At 41.0% G+C, this 20,495-nt stretch overlaps 1 protein-coding gene across 3 annotated transcripts in view; it reads right to left on the bottom strand.

Annotated features, from left to right (window-relative positions):
- Positions 1-20,495, bottom strand: part of INO80 (INO80 complex ATPase subunit) — a 132,650-nt gene that overhangs the window by 14,905 nt on the left and 97,250 nt on the right. For all 3 annotated transcript variants that reach the window (XM_082618417.1, XM_082618418.1, XM_082618419.1), the window contains exons 28-29: positions 12,769-12,863; positions 6,625-6,697 (exon numbers count right to left, since the gene is read on the bottom strand). In XM_082618417.1, coding sequence (XP_082474543.1) covers positions 6,625-6,697; positions 12,769-12,863 — 168 coding nt within the window. The remainder of the gene's footprint in view (positions 1-6,624; positions 6,698-12,768; positions 12,864-20,495) is intronic.

Here is a 20,495-nt window from a genome sequence, read left to right as displayed (position 1 = left end):
TCCCTACTCCAAGAAGAATACACAAAGAACAACACAGGCAGTGAGGGGCAGTTGCCATTAATTTCATGCTAAAATCATGTTTTTACTAATAGAGTGAGCCAGACAGAATCCCAATGTTTACAAATACACATTTATAAATGCACTCTCAATCATAAAACATTAAGTTTTTCCTGACATTTTAGGCAGACTAACCTCTTCCTTGTCCATAAATGGTTCTGGGGATCTTCCAAAGCTGAACAAATCTCAGGACAAAGGAAAAATGCCAGGCAAGCAATTAAGCTTATTGTTTCTCTAATAATACACACACAGCGAGTATAACTTAACTCCACACAAAGCTTTACTAGCAACTCATTTACATCTTTTATTTACTTATTTTTGGCTACATTGGGTCTTCGTTGCTGTGCGTGGGCTTTCTCTAGTTGCAGTGAGCGGGGGCTACTCTTTATTGTGGTACGCAGGCTTCTCATTGCGGTACCTTCTCTTGTTGTGGTGCGTGGGCTTCAGTAATTGTGGTGTGCGGGCTTCAGTAGTTGTGGCACACAGACTTAGTTGCTCCGCAGCATGTGGGATCTTCCCGGACCAGGGCTCGAACCCGTGTCTCTTGCATTGGCAGCCGGATTCTTAACTACTGCGCCACCAGGGAAGCCCACTCATTTCAATCCTGTGGTCTCATTTTTTCTGAGTATTCCAGAAGGTTCTAATTTGAGTCCCTTAGCCCTCCCATCAAAATTAAATGTAAATTATTTTGGAACTGGGGACTCAGAATATTCAGAGCCTCTCTCTATGCCCCAGGATATAAAGAGAATTCCTACTTCTACTCCTCTAGCTATGGGGTTAGGGGCTTACTTTGGTTCTTTCTGACTGGCAGGAGCAGCTTACCTGCATAACACAAACTGTGAAAACCAAAAGCATGATGCAGATTTGCCCCCCTCAAACCTGCTTATTTTTTGGCCATTCAAATGAATGACTAGGTGAACTATTCCTTAAGAAACCACAGGCCAAACCTGACATAGGCAGGCTGAGAAGAAGGGAAAGATATTTTAATCAAATGAACCAAATGCTAGGCCTCCCCAGGTGACCTCATCCATCTTCATGGCCTTAAATGTTATATCTATGACCTGATGATTCCAAAATACATCTTGAGCCTCAAACTTTCTCCTAAATTCCATACTCTACCACCTGGGTGACAATGCCACTTAATGCCTGGTTAAGAGTCTTGAACTTAACAAACCCCAAACCAAACTCTTGATTTCCCCTCTCAAACCCGTTCCTCCCCACACCTTCCCCTTAACCAGTCGTTGGTATCTCCATCATTCCAGTTGCTCAGGTTGAACACCTTGGAGTTCTCCTTGATCCACATGATCCACATCCAATCTAGTAGTAAACCCCATTGGCTGTGCCTTCAAAATACGTGCAGATTCCAATTATTTCTCATCACCTCCACTACTTCAATCCTTGTCCAAGTCACCATCGTCTTGTGTCTAATTCCTAACTGAACTTCCTGCTTCTACTTCTCTCCCTATAGTCTTCTCCACCCCACCCCCCTGAAGCCAGAAGGACACATTTAAGCTCAAGCTAAAGTTCTTCCTCTGTTCAAGTTCTTCCAGTAGCCTCCCACCTCAAAATCCTAACCATGGCCTATTAAGCCCCACACAATCTGCTTCTGCCACTCATTTTATACCACTCTGCCCTCATTCATTCTGTTACACCTACAAAGGGCTTGCTTCATTGCTTGATTATGCCAAGGATGTTCTCACCTCAGGGCTTTGTTCTGTACTTATCTCCTTTCCCTGGAATGCTATTCTTTTCTGCCAAATGCATAACTGGCTTGCTTTTCTCACTTTCTTCAGATCTTGGTTCAAATGTCACCTTATCAGAGAGGCTTTACCAGCCCATTTAAAACAGCAGCCCCTAACCCTGAATTGGGTTTTGAAAAACAATCAGAAAAGGCTTCCCTGGTGGCGCAGTGGTTTAGAGTCCGCCTGCAGATGCAGGGGACACGGGTTCGTGCCCTGGTCCGGGAAGATCCCACATGCCGTGGAGTGGCTGGGCCCATGAGCCATGGCCGCTGAGCCTGCGCATCCGGAGCCTGTGCTCCACAACGGGAGAGGCCACAACAGTGAGAGGCCCGCGTACCGCAAAAAAACCACAAAAAACAAAAAAAACAATCAGAAGTTTACCAGGTGGAAGAAGACAAAGTGCCCAGGACAAAGATCTATGATGAGGGAGCTGTTAATGTAACATTATGATACAGTATGGTGGGTTCAGGAAACAAGTCAATTGTTATTACCAGAACATAATTTTTTTTTTTTTTCCTTGAAAAAGGACGTCTTTGTTTCTGGACACTGCACGCTTTTCTTTAACAATTAAAGCACATGTGTAATGTATGTTTGAGGCCACAAAACAGGCTGTTGTAGTTAGCACAGAAATCATGTCAGAGCCAGAATGATTTCCCTGTACCCCAATATGGGAACACTTCTTTCATCCCATCCATCCATCCGTCCATCCATCCATCCATCCATCCATCCACTGGACCACTGGAAGTCACAGGCCACAGGCCCTTCAGAGAGCACCGGACACAGCTTTCACCTGTACCTGCCAAGCGCCAAAGGGCGCTCCAGATCCCTAGAGCCTAACAGACCCAACCCTTAGCAAACCTACTAGTCATTGTGAAGTCAGCCCCCCACCCCACCCCCAGCCCGTGTCCCGCGCTCACGCAGTTGGAGGGCTGGCTTCAACTCCGGTGAGCTGGTTTGGGACTGGAAAGGAGGGAGAGAACAGAGGGAGATGGTGGGAAGTAGGGAGGGTGCGCCAGCCTTCCCCTCCTCAGGTTACTGACGTTCCGGATCTCAAGAGTCTGTGTCGCCATCTTTGACCCACTGCCCCCACACTGATGGCTGGACCTGGTGGCAAGACGCCAAGTGGACCCAAACCGGATCTAGGTGGGAGGTGATGGACTTCATCATATGGAGAAAGGGGGGTGGGCTGGAATCTGGTGCCTGGTGAGGCGGCGAGTGGCAATGAAGATCTCCGAGTCCCCACTCAAAATGATGGTCGCATTGCCGGGAAATCCACTGACCCCGAGAGAGAGCAGTACCTCCCCTAGACATGGGCAGAGGCGGCCCATGCCCTGGCGCCACACTGGGCAGGTTCTCACTCTCCCAGTGCCTTGTAGGCAACTGTTGAAAGCCCCTTCTTTTCACCATTCTTCCACGCTAGGCCCCCAACCTCTCCCTGCCTCTGGAACATAAATTTTGGAAGGAGTAATAGACTGGCAATTAGGCTGGAAAGGGAGATAAAGGCCACAAAATGAAGGGCCTTGTATGTGTAAAAGAGCTTATACTTTATCTTGTAGATGACAGAGACTCCCTAAAGAGTTTTAGGCCAGGGAGTAGCATGGTTAATAAAGAAGGGTATAAAAACTAACAGAGGAGGTATGGGGCTAGGGACTGAGACTGGAGTCCAAAAGATCAGCTAGCAGAAAGTGATGAATCTTGTACTCCCATTAAGAGTAAGACTAACTGGGCCCACTGCTGCCAACTCCTAGGCAGCTGTCAGAGAGTCCCCTATAACCTGGGAGAGAACTTTCACTTTGCTGAATTGAATCTGTGTCTGGGTCAGTTCCTACGTGCTCCTCCCTCTATTTCAAATATGCATTGGCGGGACTTCCCTGGTGGCATAGTGGTTAAGAATCTGCCTGCCAATGCAGGGGACACGGGTTCGATCCTTGGTCCAGGAAGATTCCACATGCCGCAGAGCAACTAAGACCGTGTGTCACAACTACTGAGCCTGAGCTCTAGAACCCGCGAGCCACAATTACTGAGCCCACGCACTGCAACTACTGAAGCCTGCACACCTAGAGCCCGTGCTCTGCAGCAAGAGAAGCCACCGCAATGAGAAGTTGGCGCACCACAATGAAGAGTAGCCCTTGCTTGCCGCAACCAGGGAAAGCCCACACGCATCAACGAAGACCCAACGCAGCCAAAAAAACAAAACAAAACAAAAAATATGCATTGGCTTCACTCAGCTGGAGCAAAGCTTGGGATGTGCAGGGGGGTGCTGTGGGGACTTCCAGACTAGATAAATGTAATGACTGAGACCACCCACATGCTAAACAGTGTCTCAAGACCCCTCCAGGAACCAAATAACTCGTCCTCCAATCTGTGCCCAACTTTCCCCATCGGTCACCTCTTGGTATGAGGGAAGCACCCTGGTGTGGCAGGACTACCAGTCTTCACTCCTGGGTTCACGGCCTAGCTTGATCACCACCTGCCTGGCGTTCTCACACAGGTACCTGGGCCTCTCTAAGGATAACTGTGGTTGGGATGTTGAGACAAAGGCTTCCTGGGGTCGGGGGTGGAGAGGAGGGGAAGCAGGAGACACAGAGATAAACTCAGGCCCAGTTCCTGGGGGCTGTGCAGAGACACAGGAGAGGAATATCAACCAACCCTGGAGGGGAACAAAGGTGCCAGAGAAGAAGCTACTGCCCCCTGGGAAGCCCCTAAGAGTTTCCACCCCTCTTCCAGCCATGCCTCCAGGACACAGCAGGGCTGAACCAGTGCAAGGCTCTGGAGTATTTCCTCCCCAATCGGCTCTCTTCCTCCTCTGAGGCTCCCAATCCCCAACTCTGGCCCTTCAATCCACATCATGTGTGAATTTGTTTTCACCCGCCCTGGGAATCCAGAGCCTTTCCTGGACTCCCATCCCCAGCTTTCCCATAGCAGCAGAGCTGAGCACAGAGCCAGGCAGACAAGGCCTAGGGGAAAGGAGGGGTATTTGGGGCCCAGTATAAATAATGAAGTCCTGGACCTGGCTCTCTCATTTGGGGCTACAAGGGTCACAGGATCCTTGAGGGCTATTAATGTGCAGGCACTGGGGTCACATGTTTCTAGGTAACATTTCACAACCATGAGAGAAGGAAGGATTATTATATTCTTTTTTTTTTTTTTGCGGTACGCAGGCCTCTCACTGTTGTGGCCTCTCCCGTTGTGGAGCACAGGCTCTGGACGCGCAGGCTCAGCATCCATGGCTCACGGGCCTAGTTGCTCCGCGGCATGTGGGATCCTCCCGGACCAGGGCTTGAACCCGTGTCCCCTGCATTGGCAGGCAGATTCTTAACCACTGTGCCACCACGGAGGTCCCTATATTCATTTTATTGAGGAGGAAACTATGGTTTAGAGCGGTCAAGCAACTGTTTCACTTTCACATAGTGAACAGCAGAGCTGGGATTCAAACCCAGGTCTCATTTCTCTAATTTGAAGAAACCCCAAAACTATGGAATCTATCCTCTATCACCCACAAACTGACAACCAAAATAATTCATCAAAAAAAAAGAAAAAAAAAAGAGTATGACTAACTGGGACAGTATGCTTGAAAACTAGAGCAGAAAACCAAGGAGCAAAAGAGAAACGTTGCTGGTATGACACCAAGTGAGCTACCTCATCAGAGAACCCACAAGAACAACACTACCACCAATGACTGCCTTCTCTTAAGATGACTGAGGCTGATGATGTGCACATAAGATACAGAATCTACCCAGTTATGCCTCCAGCAGTCCCCAGGCCCTGGAACCCTGTCCCAGCACAGTTAATTGGCTGAAGTGGTTTAGATGCCGAGGAAGGTACAGCTGAGTCCTATAGTTGATATTCTACTTGGTGATGTTACAGAATCTGTTTTTCATTCTTGAAGGCAGGCAGTTCTACAGTGTAGCAGTTAACAAAGAGAAAGAATGAACACAGCCTAGAAGTGGAACCTGGGAAACATGGGATCTAGTTCCAGCTCTACTGTTGTGAATTTATTCAAGCTTCTTCACCTTTGTACTTCATTCATTTCTCCATGACCCTCCAGAGTTTGCATCCTCCTTATATTTGTGGGGATTCTGATGCTCTGTATTTCACGGAGAGGTACCACAATGATCACATTAAATGACATTTGCAGAATCATGCCTTCTACAAAACAATTTCCCATTTATGCATTTTTATGTCTCAGGGTTACTGATATTGTTTTTAAATATATTTGTAACCTGGGTATAAATCTGAGATACAAAAGGAATGATCTTTTCTTCTCCCTTTCAGATGCTGAAGTATTCCTCCAAGAAGATTGGGCATAAAAGGATAGATAATTTGATGGGATGTCTTTTTATTTTATTTTTTAAATCACCAATTTCATTGCTCTCCAACCATGTTTATAAGTTCGGGATACAAAAATATGAGTTTTTCCTATGATGGAATAATGCATAAGAGTAATAAAACAACTTTTTGATTTTTTCAGTTATAGCTCCTAAAACAAACACATCTGGTTAGTTGACTGGGTTTTTTTTCCAGTTTGTTTATTCACTGACATATTCCAAGTGTTTAAAACACTATCAGACATATAGGGGGCATTTACTAAATATGTGTTGAATGAATGTGTAAGAAACTCAGAATAAGAGAATGGAGAGAAAAGCCCAAAAGGAAAGCTAAAATGTTTCAGTTCCAGGCAAAGTGCCACTATTGTCTTTTAACACAACAAGAGACAAAGAAATAAAAAGTCTGTGACACATAATAAAGGATAAGGCCAACCGAACAACATATTTATAGTAGAAAAACCGCATATCCAGTGTATTTTTGTGCTCTTATTACTTACTGTATCTGCCGCAGTCAGATTGATACCCAGTCCTCCAGCTCGTGTACTTAGCAGGAACACAAAAATGTCATTCCTGCAGAAGAGGGAGGGATATTTTAAGAGGAAAAAATGAAAAAGAAAAATGGCATGTGGCAAAAGAGAGGGATCTCTGGACAAAGAACAGTGTCTAGGCCTAGAAAGAGTTTTGGTGGTTACCCAGACCTGATCCAGGTTTCTCTGACACACTGTACAAAGGTGCTCTGTTGCTAAAATCAAACCATGGCAGTCACCTTCCAATTTGCAGATAAACTTTTGCTGCCCGCTAATATTGACTGATAGGCAATATAATTATAAACATTTGACAAATGTAACAGAAAAATATGCTATGGAAGTAGAGACCTCTCTTTCTGTAACAGTCATATTTTTAGCAAGTCAAACTATTCCCAGTTCATACAGAGGGGACAAATAAGTCAGTATTTCCTGGTGTTTCCCCAAAGAATCGTGACTTCCAACAATCTGGGAACTAATGATTTTAACTCCAAAGCACTAAAATTCATATGAAGAAAGTTAGTCCCAGAAAAATGACCTGAGGTTGGGATTAAGACTCAGGTTATGACTTTTAAGTATTACGTTGAAGTTAGGATCAATCCATGAAGACAGGCTGAAATTAAAGTACTTTTTGACAAATGCCAACATAACCCTTAACAGAAACAAGACAGTTTTCTCATTTTCCCTCTACATCCTACATCCTATTAAAGAAACCCGAATTACAAATAAATCAGTAGGTGCCACTGTCATTCATTCAGGCAGCAAATATTCACTGAATATCTTCTAGGGACAAGGGCCATGCCAGATCACAAAGAGCAGTCTTCGACTGTAAGATTTATCTATGTATACACATACAACTAGGGGCTCGGTTTGAGCCCAGTTCCTGCAGATAACATAAATATATTTTAAGACTATCTTGCATTTTCATGTTCCTGCCACCTGAGGTTACTTTCCAGAACACTTCTAAGGGAAAGGGACTGCCTTATACTGGTAAACAAACTTTACAGCCTTCTAAATCAAGCTGCTCACCCCCTTTCTCCATGACTATAATGAGGAATAAAAGTAGAAATTCATTTATATCACTGTTATTCAAACTGCAGGTCACACCTATCATTGGTCATGAAATCAGTTTGGTGGGTCTGGACCACATAAATTAAAGAAAGAAATAGAACAGATTAGAAAATATTATAATACAACAAAGGTCATAAGGATAAGTATTGTTTTATGATTTCAGATATGGTAGATATGTACTAAATCCCAATGTAAGATGAATTTTATTCTGTGGGTTCCAGTTAAAAAAAAATAAAGAAAAAAGAAACACACTGACATCAGGATGCTCTCATCCCTTGATGCTGTTCTTCCTTGGTAAAGTCACTTGGCTGCTAAAGGTCTGTTTCCTGTGCTATAAAATGAGGATGCTCTGAATATAATTGAAGTGACTAAATGATGACATATCAATGGCAAACATGAATACCAGTGAAGGAACTATTCTGAAATAAGTATCCTGGTTAATCCCTAAGCTGGGTAGGTCCTAGTAGAAATCTGTCCATTAATTTGCTTTCAATTAAACACAGCTTTCCTAGAGGCAGACATGGATAACAGATCATGTTTGGAGGCCTCTTGTAGGGCATAATTCCAAAAGTATTGTACCCTAATGAAAGTTCTGCTCGTTTATGCTTGAATTTTATCATAAAGTTTAATATTTCAGAATTTTATTTATAAGATGTCATCTTTCACGGTTAAATCATAAAGGGCAAACCAAAAAGTTAAAAGGCATCTGCCAGTTTACAAACACATTTTCCCATAGATATGGGATGATATAAATGGAAGCTTGATACCTCACAGCCCATAGGAGGATATTTAACCACAATAAGGCTTCAAATAAAAATTGATGTAGCTTTCCAGGGCCATGCTAATCTCTATAGAATAATCCTTCCCACTCTGGCCTTAGGAAGATTGCTCAGTCCCATACATCTATCTCTCTTTCCTGCTCTGTGGACACAGAGGCAGGGGTCAGAGGCTTCTCTCCGATATCTGTGTAAGAGCTGATGGAGTCACCCGATGCCTAGGACTTTTTGTTGGTGTGGGGATGGAGGAACAGGGATGGCACAGGGGAGGGAAACAGAAGGCAGCTGGGATCTGTAGTAAAAGAGTAGAGGCAAAAAGATGGGTCATTTCCATAGTCTGGACAGTCAGAGAGATAAGACCCCAGATGTGGTAATCATTCACAAACAAGGACTATATACAGAAAAAAACACTAGAGAAAGGAATATAGATAAAAATAAATTAGTACCAAAACTTAGAAACATTAACGGTGGAAAATGTTTCTTTGAGGATATTAACTATTTATTGAGAAGATGCTTTTAATGATGAGGTAGATGGTAAGTAGCAACGTTTGGCTGCATTCAATGTAATTTCATCATACTGTAATGGAAAAATAAGGATTATGGGAACCCTGGGTGATTAAAAATCAAAGAAATTAGTGTCCATCCTGGATCACACTGTTGGATCATATGTAAACAAAAACACATCTAAACTGAACTGTTAAGAAGTTCCTTTCTACTTAATAAATCTAGTATTGATAATGTGAATTAATGTTTTGGGAGCTGACTAAAAGGAAGAAAACAGAATCCCAGAAGGCAACATGATGGTTTGGGTGCCCTCTAGGGGGCTATAAAGGAATCTCAACTCAGGGTCTCTATTGGAAGGGGCCATAAAGACGAGGTTTCAGGGGGATCTGTGAAGAAGCCTATGAAATCATGTAGCAAAGACATGCCTAAGTCTCACTCTTAGGCTACTATGCAACAAAATACTCAAATAGTGCTAGGTACGTAGCTGACTGCAGTGAAGACTTGCTGAATGACTGAAAAAGAGCCAGAATTAAAGATACTGGAGCTTTATACTCTCACCAAGAAGGAAAAATCCACACTACACTCATTTTTTCTCATGTTTTCCAAATGGTCACCCGAGTAATCAGATAATCAGGGGGATCCATTTGGCAAACGTCATGGGGTAGGAGGAAGGGAAGCAAAGGCCAAGGCAACCCAGAGCAAAGGCCTTGTGAATGGCTTCTAGGATCACGCACTGGTCACGTGTTCTAAATGTTGCCCAGTCAGGACATCCTGGCCAAACAGTCTTTAGTCTCAGTCAGACTCTTTCCTGGAAGGATCCCTCATAAATAAATCTTGTATAAAGCGAATGTAAATGGCTTTTTATAGGAGTTCTTGTTTACTCTGGCTGACCTTTGAGCCACAGGGCTTTCCAGTTGAAACTACATTTTTTTCTTTTGATGTCTTTTCATTAATAATAATGAAAATATTTGGCAAGTCATGCTTTTTTGTTTTCAAAAACACCTGCCTTTTTCTCTATATTGGGCTACTGTTGCCATTCAAATTTGTAAATTTAGATCCCATTTGGAGGGACCTGCCTGACAAGCTTCTAATCAGCATAGGCACAGTTCAGGTTCTATACGTGAGAGGTAGGAGATTATTTCCTAGCCACAATCCTAACTCTACCATCTAGCTCATATGTAGGAAGGGAAGAAGACTTTAGTCTGTTTTTTCATTTTACCTAACATTAGATGCAGATGCAGATGTTAAAATGATTGTTACTCAGTATCTAAATAAAACTCATTACTCCCTAAGTAATTCTTAGTTGTAGAATTTGGATGCTCAAGTAAGGTTTTCCAGGAAAGCATAAAAACAAGATATTTACTAAGCAGATCTAGTATAAGTTAATGGTGAAAATACCCTTTTAAAGCTAAGCTTTTCAAGACTAATGTGTGCTACTGTGATTGCCCAAGTAATCACAAGTTAAATAAGAGATTTTAGAAGTAGTAAATTAGATACATCTACTGATTTTTTTCCACTAAAAGGTCACTGTAAAATGTAGTGAGCCCTGGATCTCACAGTCCAGTTTCCTGGGAATTGCTTCAGCTAGAAGAAAAATTGTAGCTCTACAACTCAGAAGCCCAAACTGTTAGAAGTCAACGTAATGCAGCTCTGATTGGAATCTAAGCCACTAGAATTTTCTACAAAGCAATATGACAATATGCACAGTCTTAAACATTCATATTCCTTTACTCAATAATCTCTTTTGTTTGAATCTATATTAAGAAAATAATCTAAAATGATGACAAAGCTTTGTAACAAAGATACTCAACATTTTAACAACAGAAAGGTGGTATATCGAATGTAATGGAATATTGATCATTAAAAATAATGATTACAATGACTCTTTTTTAATGATATGTGAAGACCTTTATGATATACTGTTAAGTGGAAGAAATGAGGACATAGTCATCTCTACAATATGGGTATCAACATATAAATCTAACTACATACACACATCAAAGACAAGAGGAATAAACCAAAATGTTAACAGTGATGGGATTGTGGGTGACTTTTACTTTCTTCATCAAATATTTCTCAAATTTTCCTCAATAGGCATTTTATATAATATACAATGGCCCCAACTGTTACTGGAAAAAAAAATTAGCTTTGCTATAAATGAGATTCTCAAATGTACAATATCGAACATATTAGTGGAAAAAAACCACAAACAGTAACAGGCAAAAGATCTATTACTTAATGGCTTTTCTTCTAACACACAATTCATGCTGCCTTCATACCAATGTGCCCAAATCACTGAAGTGCTGGCATTCCTGGAGAAAACATAGGCACCCTGGGGGAAACATACAGTCTACAGATCTTGTATGTAAGATTCTTGTCATTTGGAGCCCTGCAGGTTGGACTAGATAAGGACACAGTGAAATGTATTTCATTTGATTTCAAAATCAAGGAAAGATAAAAATCAGCTGGTAAACTTTTTTGGGGGTGGGGAGAGGTGCACACAGTATGGAGTGCTAGGAGGCACTACTATGATTATACATGTCTCACTCAGATAATCAAGTTAAGAATCGGTCAAAAGCTTCTGCTAGGTAAGAAGCTAAGTTAGGTCATCTACCAGCTGCTTCAGGTAACAAACTAAAATAGGTCCAAAGCAGCTCTTACCCTCCATTGTTGGTCAAACAGGCACCTGAATGCAGAAGTAGTTTCAACCTAGGAGTTATTGGTCTGAGTATATACTATAAACCAAAACATCAGGATGTATCTCCTTACCCATGCTGTGTTATAAAGGACCGTGCAATAGCAAAAGTTCTCAATCAGAGGACATTCTATGTTGAACTATGGATTTGTTTCATGCTGAAGTAAAACATGCTTTAAAACTGAAATGAAAGAAACTAAAAATTGCAACCTAAATACAAATGGCTATGTGCTTAATTTTCTACCCAAGAATTCGAAAGTTAAATATTAACAGACAACACAATTAAAGGCCAAAAATTCAGAACTGTTCTGACTTACAGAACATTAAGATCTACTCTATTCCTTAGTTCTCCAGGTCTAAGGAAAATTAAGGGTGGAGTTCAGGAGACCTGTCACTAGCAGACCCTGGCTTTCTCCTTGGAGAGAGCAGTAAGCAGACCGTGCTTATTACAATGAGAACCTGTACTTGGGATAATTATGGTTCTGTAGGCCATCAGCATCCAGCATGCAGTATTTGAAATTTCATAGGCTCATTATCAGGTGGGAGAAGTACTATAACTGAGAGCTGCCAGATGAATAGATTGCAAACTACTGCAATTTGTCATACTGCACTGTACTACTACAATATTAGAGGGAAAGCAGGAAAAAGGAGGTATTTTTCTTTAAACTTATACAAAATGAAATAGGTAAGCAAAAACAAAAAGAAAATCAACTGCAAGTCAATACCCAGAGATAGCCATTGTTAACACTTAGGAATATAGCCTTGTGGATTTTTTTCTATGTACATATTATTCACATAAGAAGGATCCTGGTTCATACTCAGAAATCATTTCTTTTATTGCCCAAAGAAACAGGCACTGATTTGGCACTAAAATTACCAACTATTCATTTCCTCTCTCTTTCTCAGACACACAAATCTAAACCACTATAAGCAGATCTAGCTACCTCATAAAATAGCAGAAATAATATCATGATTGCTTAACAATCTGAGATGTGTTGGTATTTCTTTTAACTCATCATCTCAACTAGAGGAAAATCAAATGACCATTTTTGTAATTCCTATTAACATTACCTGGTCTGAAAATCAGCAACCATGTCCCGCCTCTCTGAGATCTTGGATGAGCCATCAAGCCTCATGTAGGTATGCTTCCTGTAAACCACATATTCCTGCCAATCAGAGTAAAAAGATATAATAAGTTTGATGCAAATTACTGCGTTCTAATTTCCACAAGCATCTACCCACCTCATCCATACTGGGGGCAAGTCATTCTACCCAGAATGAGGAGAAAGCAATCTCAGAAGTACAGGAATTTGATTCGTAAATGAGTTTATTGTCAGTGTGCGAAAATAGAGGGTACCCTGAAGATTACAACGACTCTCAATTTCAACTTAGAAACTAATCTTATTCCTGCAGATTTCTGTAGTTTTTGTAAAAAAACAAGCTAAACAAAATGAAATCTGTAAACCAAAATGGCTTTTCAGTCACTAACCAGATGTCTCTCATGGCTATGGAACAGCCAGTTTTCTTTCAGCAACATCCACCCCAATGGGTTTCTCTCCAGCAAATTCTTGCTGACCAAGTCCTTGAATTTACAACCTAAGCTCCCTTCTCCCAGCACAGCATACATCACTGTTAAGGGAGGCCTAAGCATCAGAATGAACAGAAGACAAGGTAACTTTCCAAGGCAGAGAATGTTCTTGGCATTATCTGTAAGAGGAATTAAAACTTTTAAGAACAGAGAAGAGATTTCAAGAGATGCAATAGAGGGGATGTATCTCCATTCTTGGAAGTTGCAATTCCTCTTACAGATATGTCCAAATGAGCACTGATTTCCTTTCTTTACCCCGATTATATGGATTATGTTTCAAAAAGTCCACTTGCAGAGGGACTGTTACCAAAACCTAATACAGGGACTTCCCTGGTGGCGCAGTGGTTAAGAATCCGCCTGTCAATGCAGGGGACACAGGTTCTAGCCCCAGTCCGGGAAGATCACACATGCTGCGGAACAACTAAGCCCGTGTGCCACAACTACTGAGCCCACATGCCTAGAGCCCGTGCTCCACGACAAGAGAAGCCACTGCAACGAGAAGCCCGTGCACTGCAATGAAGAATAGCCCCCGCTCGCCGCAACTAGAGAAAGCCCACGCGCAGCAACAAAGACCCAAGGCAACCAAAAAATAGAAAGCTAATACAGCTGCCTATTTATAAGAAACACCATGAAGCAGTTTTTTCAGTTCAAAGAAACTTTTTTCCTATTGAAAAATACTAATCATTTCTACATTTGGGAGATGTTTCTATTAATTAATTTTCTGTGGTCGAATATTCTTCCTTTGTAGTATTCTCATTATGGACCTCTTCTACCTGGCTGGGTACTTCAGCACAGAAGGTTGTTACAGTTTGGTATGACTGGTACAGTGTATGTGGCAGCACTCTTAGAGCAAGTTGATATATATATATAAAATATGTGTGTGTGTGTGTGTGTGTGTGTGTATATTTTTTTTTCTTCCTTTTTTCACTATTTCCTTCTGTCTCCAGGTGGTTCTTTAAGGGCTTTGGTAATCACAGGGTGGGCAGAAAATATTCAGTCAAAGCAAGCTTCAAATTTAGTGGTAGAGCCCTATAATGGGAATGGGTTAATGGCAGAAGAGTAGGGGGTGTTTTGGATGAGGAATTCAGGAAAGAAGATGAAAAATGACAGCATGATGATGGTCTTTAGAGGCTCACTATACCTGGGCAGCTAATCCAATCAGGAGATGTTGCCATCCAGAACAACAAAATACCTAGATTATAGAGAGACAGTCCACAGATTTGAACTTTAACCAAAAGGTGGGCTTCCTGCATAGGCACTGCACTCTTTTGCCTTTTGAACCAGAACTTCCAACTTTAGTGACAGGACTGATGAATGAACCTTCTTGTAGATCTTGCTGTTCATATCATTTATATATCAAGGTCAGAACAACATTAGAGATATTAATCCTAGGCCATAATTAAACCAACACTGATCATAGACAACCTGTTACTGAGGCAACGGAAGTGAATCTTTCCCATTTGCTGCTTTAAGCCTTTGCTCTCTCACCCAGGGGAATAGGGGGATTTCAGAAGGCTTAGTTGAGTTTAGATCCTATTTCAGTAAATAGCTTCAAAACAACAAGTAAATGGACATGGAAACAGCCGTTAAAAGCAGAACAGAGGAATAGCTATATCCTGACAATACAGAAAAACATCTATAAGATAAAGACTGAGCTAAAAAGGCAATTCAGTATTTCTTTCATTCACAAATTCTGGCTACACCAAAGCTTTCCTAGACATCTCTCTAGAACTCTAGGCTATTTGGGAAAGATACTTAATTTAATCAAATGCTCATCCGGAAAGAAAAGCCTTATTTTTTCCAATTGTTAATTTCAAGAACTGTTCCATTCTTAGTTCAGTTCTCCTATGATCCTAAAAACACCTAATGATTTAACATAAAATTTAATTCTATCTTTTAAAATAAAAAGACAAATTCTAACAACAAATGATTTGATAGTAGTCATAGCACTTTTGAAAAGTTAGTTTAAAAATCTATTTTAAAAAATCCATCCCCACTTAACAATCTCTATATCAAAAGGTTTTCTAATGGTTTTCTAATATCCATCTTAAGAGTCTTGCTTAATATATTCTTTTCAAAGCCAGCAGCTGAGACTGGTTAATTAGTGACTATTTGTTGAGTTTTGCAGTTAAATGTCTTTTATTTTTATTTATTTATTTTTAAAACAAACTTTATTTATTTATTTATTTATTTATTTATGACTGCGTTGGGTCTTCTTTGCTGCGCGCTGGGCTTCTCTAGTTGCGGCCAGCGGAGGCTACTCTGTTGTGGTGCGCGGGCAGGCCTCTCATTGCAATGGCTTCTCTTGCTGTGGAGCACAGGCTCTAGGCTCGCGGACTCTAGAGGGCAGGCTCAGTAGTTGTGCTGCATGTGCTTAATTGCTCCGCAGCATGTGGGATCTTCCCGGACCAGGGCTTGAACCCGTGTCCCCTGCATTGGCAGGCAGATTCTTAACCATTGCGCCACCACTGAAGTCCCTTAAATGTCTTTCAAGGATGGCACAGCATTCTCATTCATCCCCCAACAGTCTGTAATTCACTCCCATGCCTGAGGACCACTGCTGGATGACTACTGCTTGCTGGATGACTTTACTGTGTTTTGTAGGAACCGTGTCATGTTAGCACTCCTGTGCATTAAGAAGGGCTTATGGTACAGGAAGGCCAACCATTACCCAGTTCTTCCTGACACTTGGCACTCTGTAGAAACCAAGGGCATTTCTAACCCAAGTCTACTTGGGTTATTTAGGAAAAGCTCAGAAAATGATCCATCAGTATGATCAAATTTCTTGGAACCTTGTAAACCAAGAATTCCTTTCCACTTAAAGCAGCGAAGAGAAAAGAGAAACCAAATGTAGACCTTCCCCTCCCAGAAGTCTCATAATTTAGTATCCTCCCTTAATTAAATAAATATGAACACCAGTATTCTCAAGTGGATCAATAACCACTAACCAAAGTAAGCTCTAATTCTGCTTGAACTAATAAAATAAAAATTATGGCTTTTAACATTCAGGAAGTCTTTAGACCTATACAGTTCTAGTAGATACTATTTTTAAAAATTATTGTAGAAGCCAAAGGGGTTATGGACAAGATGTACTCTTGGCATCTGAGTAGTGATTTTCAGCCGGGATTAAAATTCCTGGGTCCCACCCCAGGAATTCTGACTCTGTAGGTCTGGGTTAGGGCCTAGACCGGTTTATTTTTAAAAAGCTCCAAAGATGACTGCAATAGACACCCTATTTCTAGAGCTGAGAACAACCACTCCAGAGGGAAGGCAGGGCAGGGTCCCTTAGAATCATGCTTTCTCAGCATGGTTCTCAGATGAGCAACACATGAAGTTTGTTAGAAATGCAGAACTGAGGGGCACACCCCGTATCTAGTAAATCGAAATCTGCGTTTAACAGGTGTGACTTGTAAGTACATTTACACTGTTATAGAACATACCCTTATGCTATTTCTAAAGCAGTGGAACACTTTTTTCAAGAAAACTCTTATATGGAATCCCTCTAATATAATAAAATAGATTTTTTAAAAAATTACTATTCTAGCTAACAAAGAAGGGTAGGGAGTCCAGGCCCCACCTGTTTAATGTCTACACCTAGGTCTCCTGTCCTGTACCCAACCCCATCAGTTGAAAAACCACTGTCTTAGAATACAAACTGAGAAGACAGGTCAGTTCTGGAACACATCCCTAAGTCCTACTTTTTAAGCAGTAGCATGTGAACAGAGCTATTAGCGTAACTCAAAATAGTTTCAGCAAGTGCCTCTCAATCCTTTAAAGTATACTAAATAAAAGCAAACATTCACACACCCAGGGGCGTAATACAAAGGGTCTAGGTTCACCTTGTAGTAGTGATAGTGATGATGACTAGCATTTACTGAACATTTACTAAGTGACAATCACTATTCTGTGTATTTTACCTGGTTTTGCTTATCTAATCCTCACTATAGCCTTTCAGGTAGGTGGTATCATTGTCACTCCCATATCTTACAGATGTTAAGCAAGGTCTCTAAAGTGACACAGGCAGTAGGCATGGAGCTAGGATGGGAACTCAAGTAGACTAGATCCAGAGCCTTTAGCTTAACCCCTCCACCTACTGCTTCCCAGATAGAACAGAAGCTCACTACCACTAGCGGAAAAAAAGGGGAAGGAGAAGCCCCACAGGGTTCTTAATATATTATGACTATAACCCCCATCCATCATGATCATAAAGAAAGGGTAACTGGGCACTTGAAAAAGTAAAGGCTAATGTTTATGTATCCCTAACGCAAACCTTCCATTCTGAGACTTCTTCTCTATTTCAAAGTTGTCTCTGATGTTCATTTTAACCCAATTTCACTGTCACAAAAAAATCTGAGGGGAAAACTCAGTATGATCCACAAACCTGCAGACCTAGTGTAACTTTAATTTTCCTGGACATGCCCCTTTCTATCTTTGGTGTTTATCACCGGCAAAAAGTGAGGCTCCCCTCAATGTCTATTACAACTTCTCTTTTGTCCAACCAAATTGCACCAAGTAAGTGAAATATGATAGTTATCCTTCTCTTATCTAATATAGAGCCCTCTGGAGCAATCACAAAGCATTCATGGGCCCACCATAATCTGCCTTCACCCTACTTGTTATTCCCCTTTCTTCTATACCATATGCTCCAGTTACACTAAACTACTCCCCACTGCCCAATGTCTTGTACCTTCCCACGTCTGTGCCTTTCTACATCTGGCTTCCTTAGTCTGGAAATGCCCTTTTTCCTCATGGTTGAAATTCTATTTAAGTTCAGTTCATATGTCACCATATGTGAAGCCTTCCCAAAGTGACCCAGTTGGAAGTAAATGTATCATCCCTCTTGCTATCTTCGTCTCTCTTTATGCTTTATTTTTGGCATTAGTGTCAGGGTACACTTGACAGTTATTTGTGTGAGACATATATATACATACATACATAAATCCTTCACTAGATTCATCTCTTAAAGTCAAAGACCACATTTAACTGGTATTTACCTCTGCCTAGCACAGTGCCTCGCTCATAGTTGGCATGAAAAAGAAATGAACTAAACAGAATAAATATAGTGTGGTTGTAAGCAAACATATTTCTTTCTATTACTTCTAAGACCTAATGAAAATGCTAGTTAACAGTAACCCCAATTTGCTTTTCATTCCACGGAGCAGTTTTAAAATACTCAGTTTCCCTGTATGTTCAGAATCACAGCTCCCAAAGGTTACTTGGAGTTCTAAGAAAAGCCAGCCCATAAATGACAGAATGTCTGTTTGGGATGAATCCTTCCCCAGTGAGGTACTTGCTGACTAGGCAAGTTACACAACCCACTGTCTCATATATCATCATTAGCTATGGATTATCTGTATTTAATTCTGTGTTGCATTATTTTCATATATTGGTGTAGTGCAAGATTTGTCTGGGTTTCGGTACTTAACAATCACACATACAGCACCAGTTGGCTGACCCTTTCCAAGTATTTTTGTATTGCATAGAAAATACTGAGGCTTATTTCCTTGAACTACAGACTCAGTTGCTTGATGCAATAGGAATGAATCTCAAAAGAGATGACTCAGAGATAATGTAAGTCATCTGTAGTGAGTTAAAAGCTCTCTGCAACTACTAAACTATGGGGAGGGACAGGAAGTATCCCAAACTATAGGGTAAAATGGTGGTGGTGGGAAAAGTTTTGTCTGACATCCAGCTGGATGCCACCATCCCAAAGGCATAGGGGCTATGTCTGTGTCCATAGTACTCCCATCAGGCAAGACCCTGTATGTGACTCAGGAAATAAAAAATAAACTGATAACATAACTTAGTGACCTGTGATATCCTCCCTTATTTACGTCCTTGACTTCTACCCATGGCACACTAAAAATTCCTGGCCCTAGAAATTAAGTAATCTCCTTTTTAAATCCCCTATCTGGAAATACTATTTGGATACCATGGGACAAGATGAAATATTTCTGAATATAGAATTCTATTTGGAAGAAGATCTGATATATTCGCTTGAAATTTAAATTAAAGTCAGATTTTTGCCCAAGAGAAGGAGGCTATCAATCACTTTAGAAAATACTGAGCAAATACAAAGTGCTTAGAACTAGTATTTTTCACAAAATGGAATCCTGGTCATACAAAAGTGTGTGAATTTTTACTATCTTTTAGTTCTTCTGAGTCCCAGAAACAGACAAACACATAGCCAAGGCTAAGGCACAGAACAAAAAAAAACCCAAAAAGGCTGTTAGATAAAAGAGATGCTGACATGCTCCACAGCTACACAGCAGAGCTTCAACAGCCCCATGTGAGCTCAAATTCCTGCTCTAGTGGAAGTTTTTCTTCCATCTTTGATATACAGGGTACAAGATGTCAAGGGAAAAAGAGAATCCTGAAAAAAATTTTTTAATCTAAAAAAACAAACAAGCAAACAAAAACCACAACACTCTGAGAATGAAGAAGCAAGGCCAAGGGTCAAGGTATTTTTTTAAATTAATACTAGGTCATGTTTTAAAGTGGAACATGGCTCTAATGAATGTTTACAATGAAAGCTTCCATCATGAAAGTGACTGAAAAACCCATAATACTCTTTGAAAAGATAATGAAAAGTAGACCTAATCCTGCACTTTCCTAAAATCCACAATACATTTACATTTCTATAAATGATTAGACAAATATTAAACATTGTGGGCACTGTAATTCTTTGCCCACAAAATATATTTGGAGGGGCTTCCCTGGTGGCACAGTGGTTGGGAGTCCGCCTGCCAATGCAGGGGACACGGGTTTGTGCCCCGGTCTGGGAGGATCCCACATGCCGCGGAGCGGCTGGGCCCGTGAGCCGTGGCCGTTGAGCCTGCGCATCCGGAGCCTGTGGTCAGCAACAGGAGAGGCCACGGCAGCGAGAGGCCCGTGTACCGTGAAAAAAAAAAAATATATATATATATATATATATATTTGAAGGACTAAACTCTTGGAATATAAAATGTGGTTCGTTTGAGTAAATAATATTAAAACAAATAAATAGACTGAAAAAGAAGAAACTTTAAAATTTAATGTTGAAGGAAAAAGAATAGTATAGTAGTAAGGAAACTAGACAACAGTTTCATTTTAATTATTCAGTACAAACAGTTGCAACATTTTCTGGCTTCAACATCCTAGAAGCATGTTACACACATGGCTAAGGAATGTTAGCAGTTGTGAAATTCAGGCTTTGAATTTGCTTTTCCCT

This window comes from Mesoplodon mirus (genome assembly GCF_964341445.2).
Source record: "Mesoplodon mirus genome assembly, chromosome: 4".
Taxonomy (NCBI): Eukaryota; Metazoa; Chordata; class Mammalia; order Artiodactyla; family Ziphiidae; genus Mesoplodon; species Mesoplodon mirus.
This window is presented reverse-complemented; position numbering and strand designations above follow the sequence as displayed.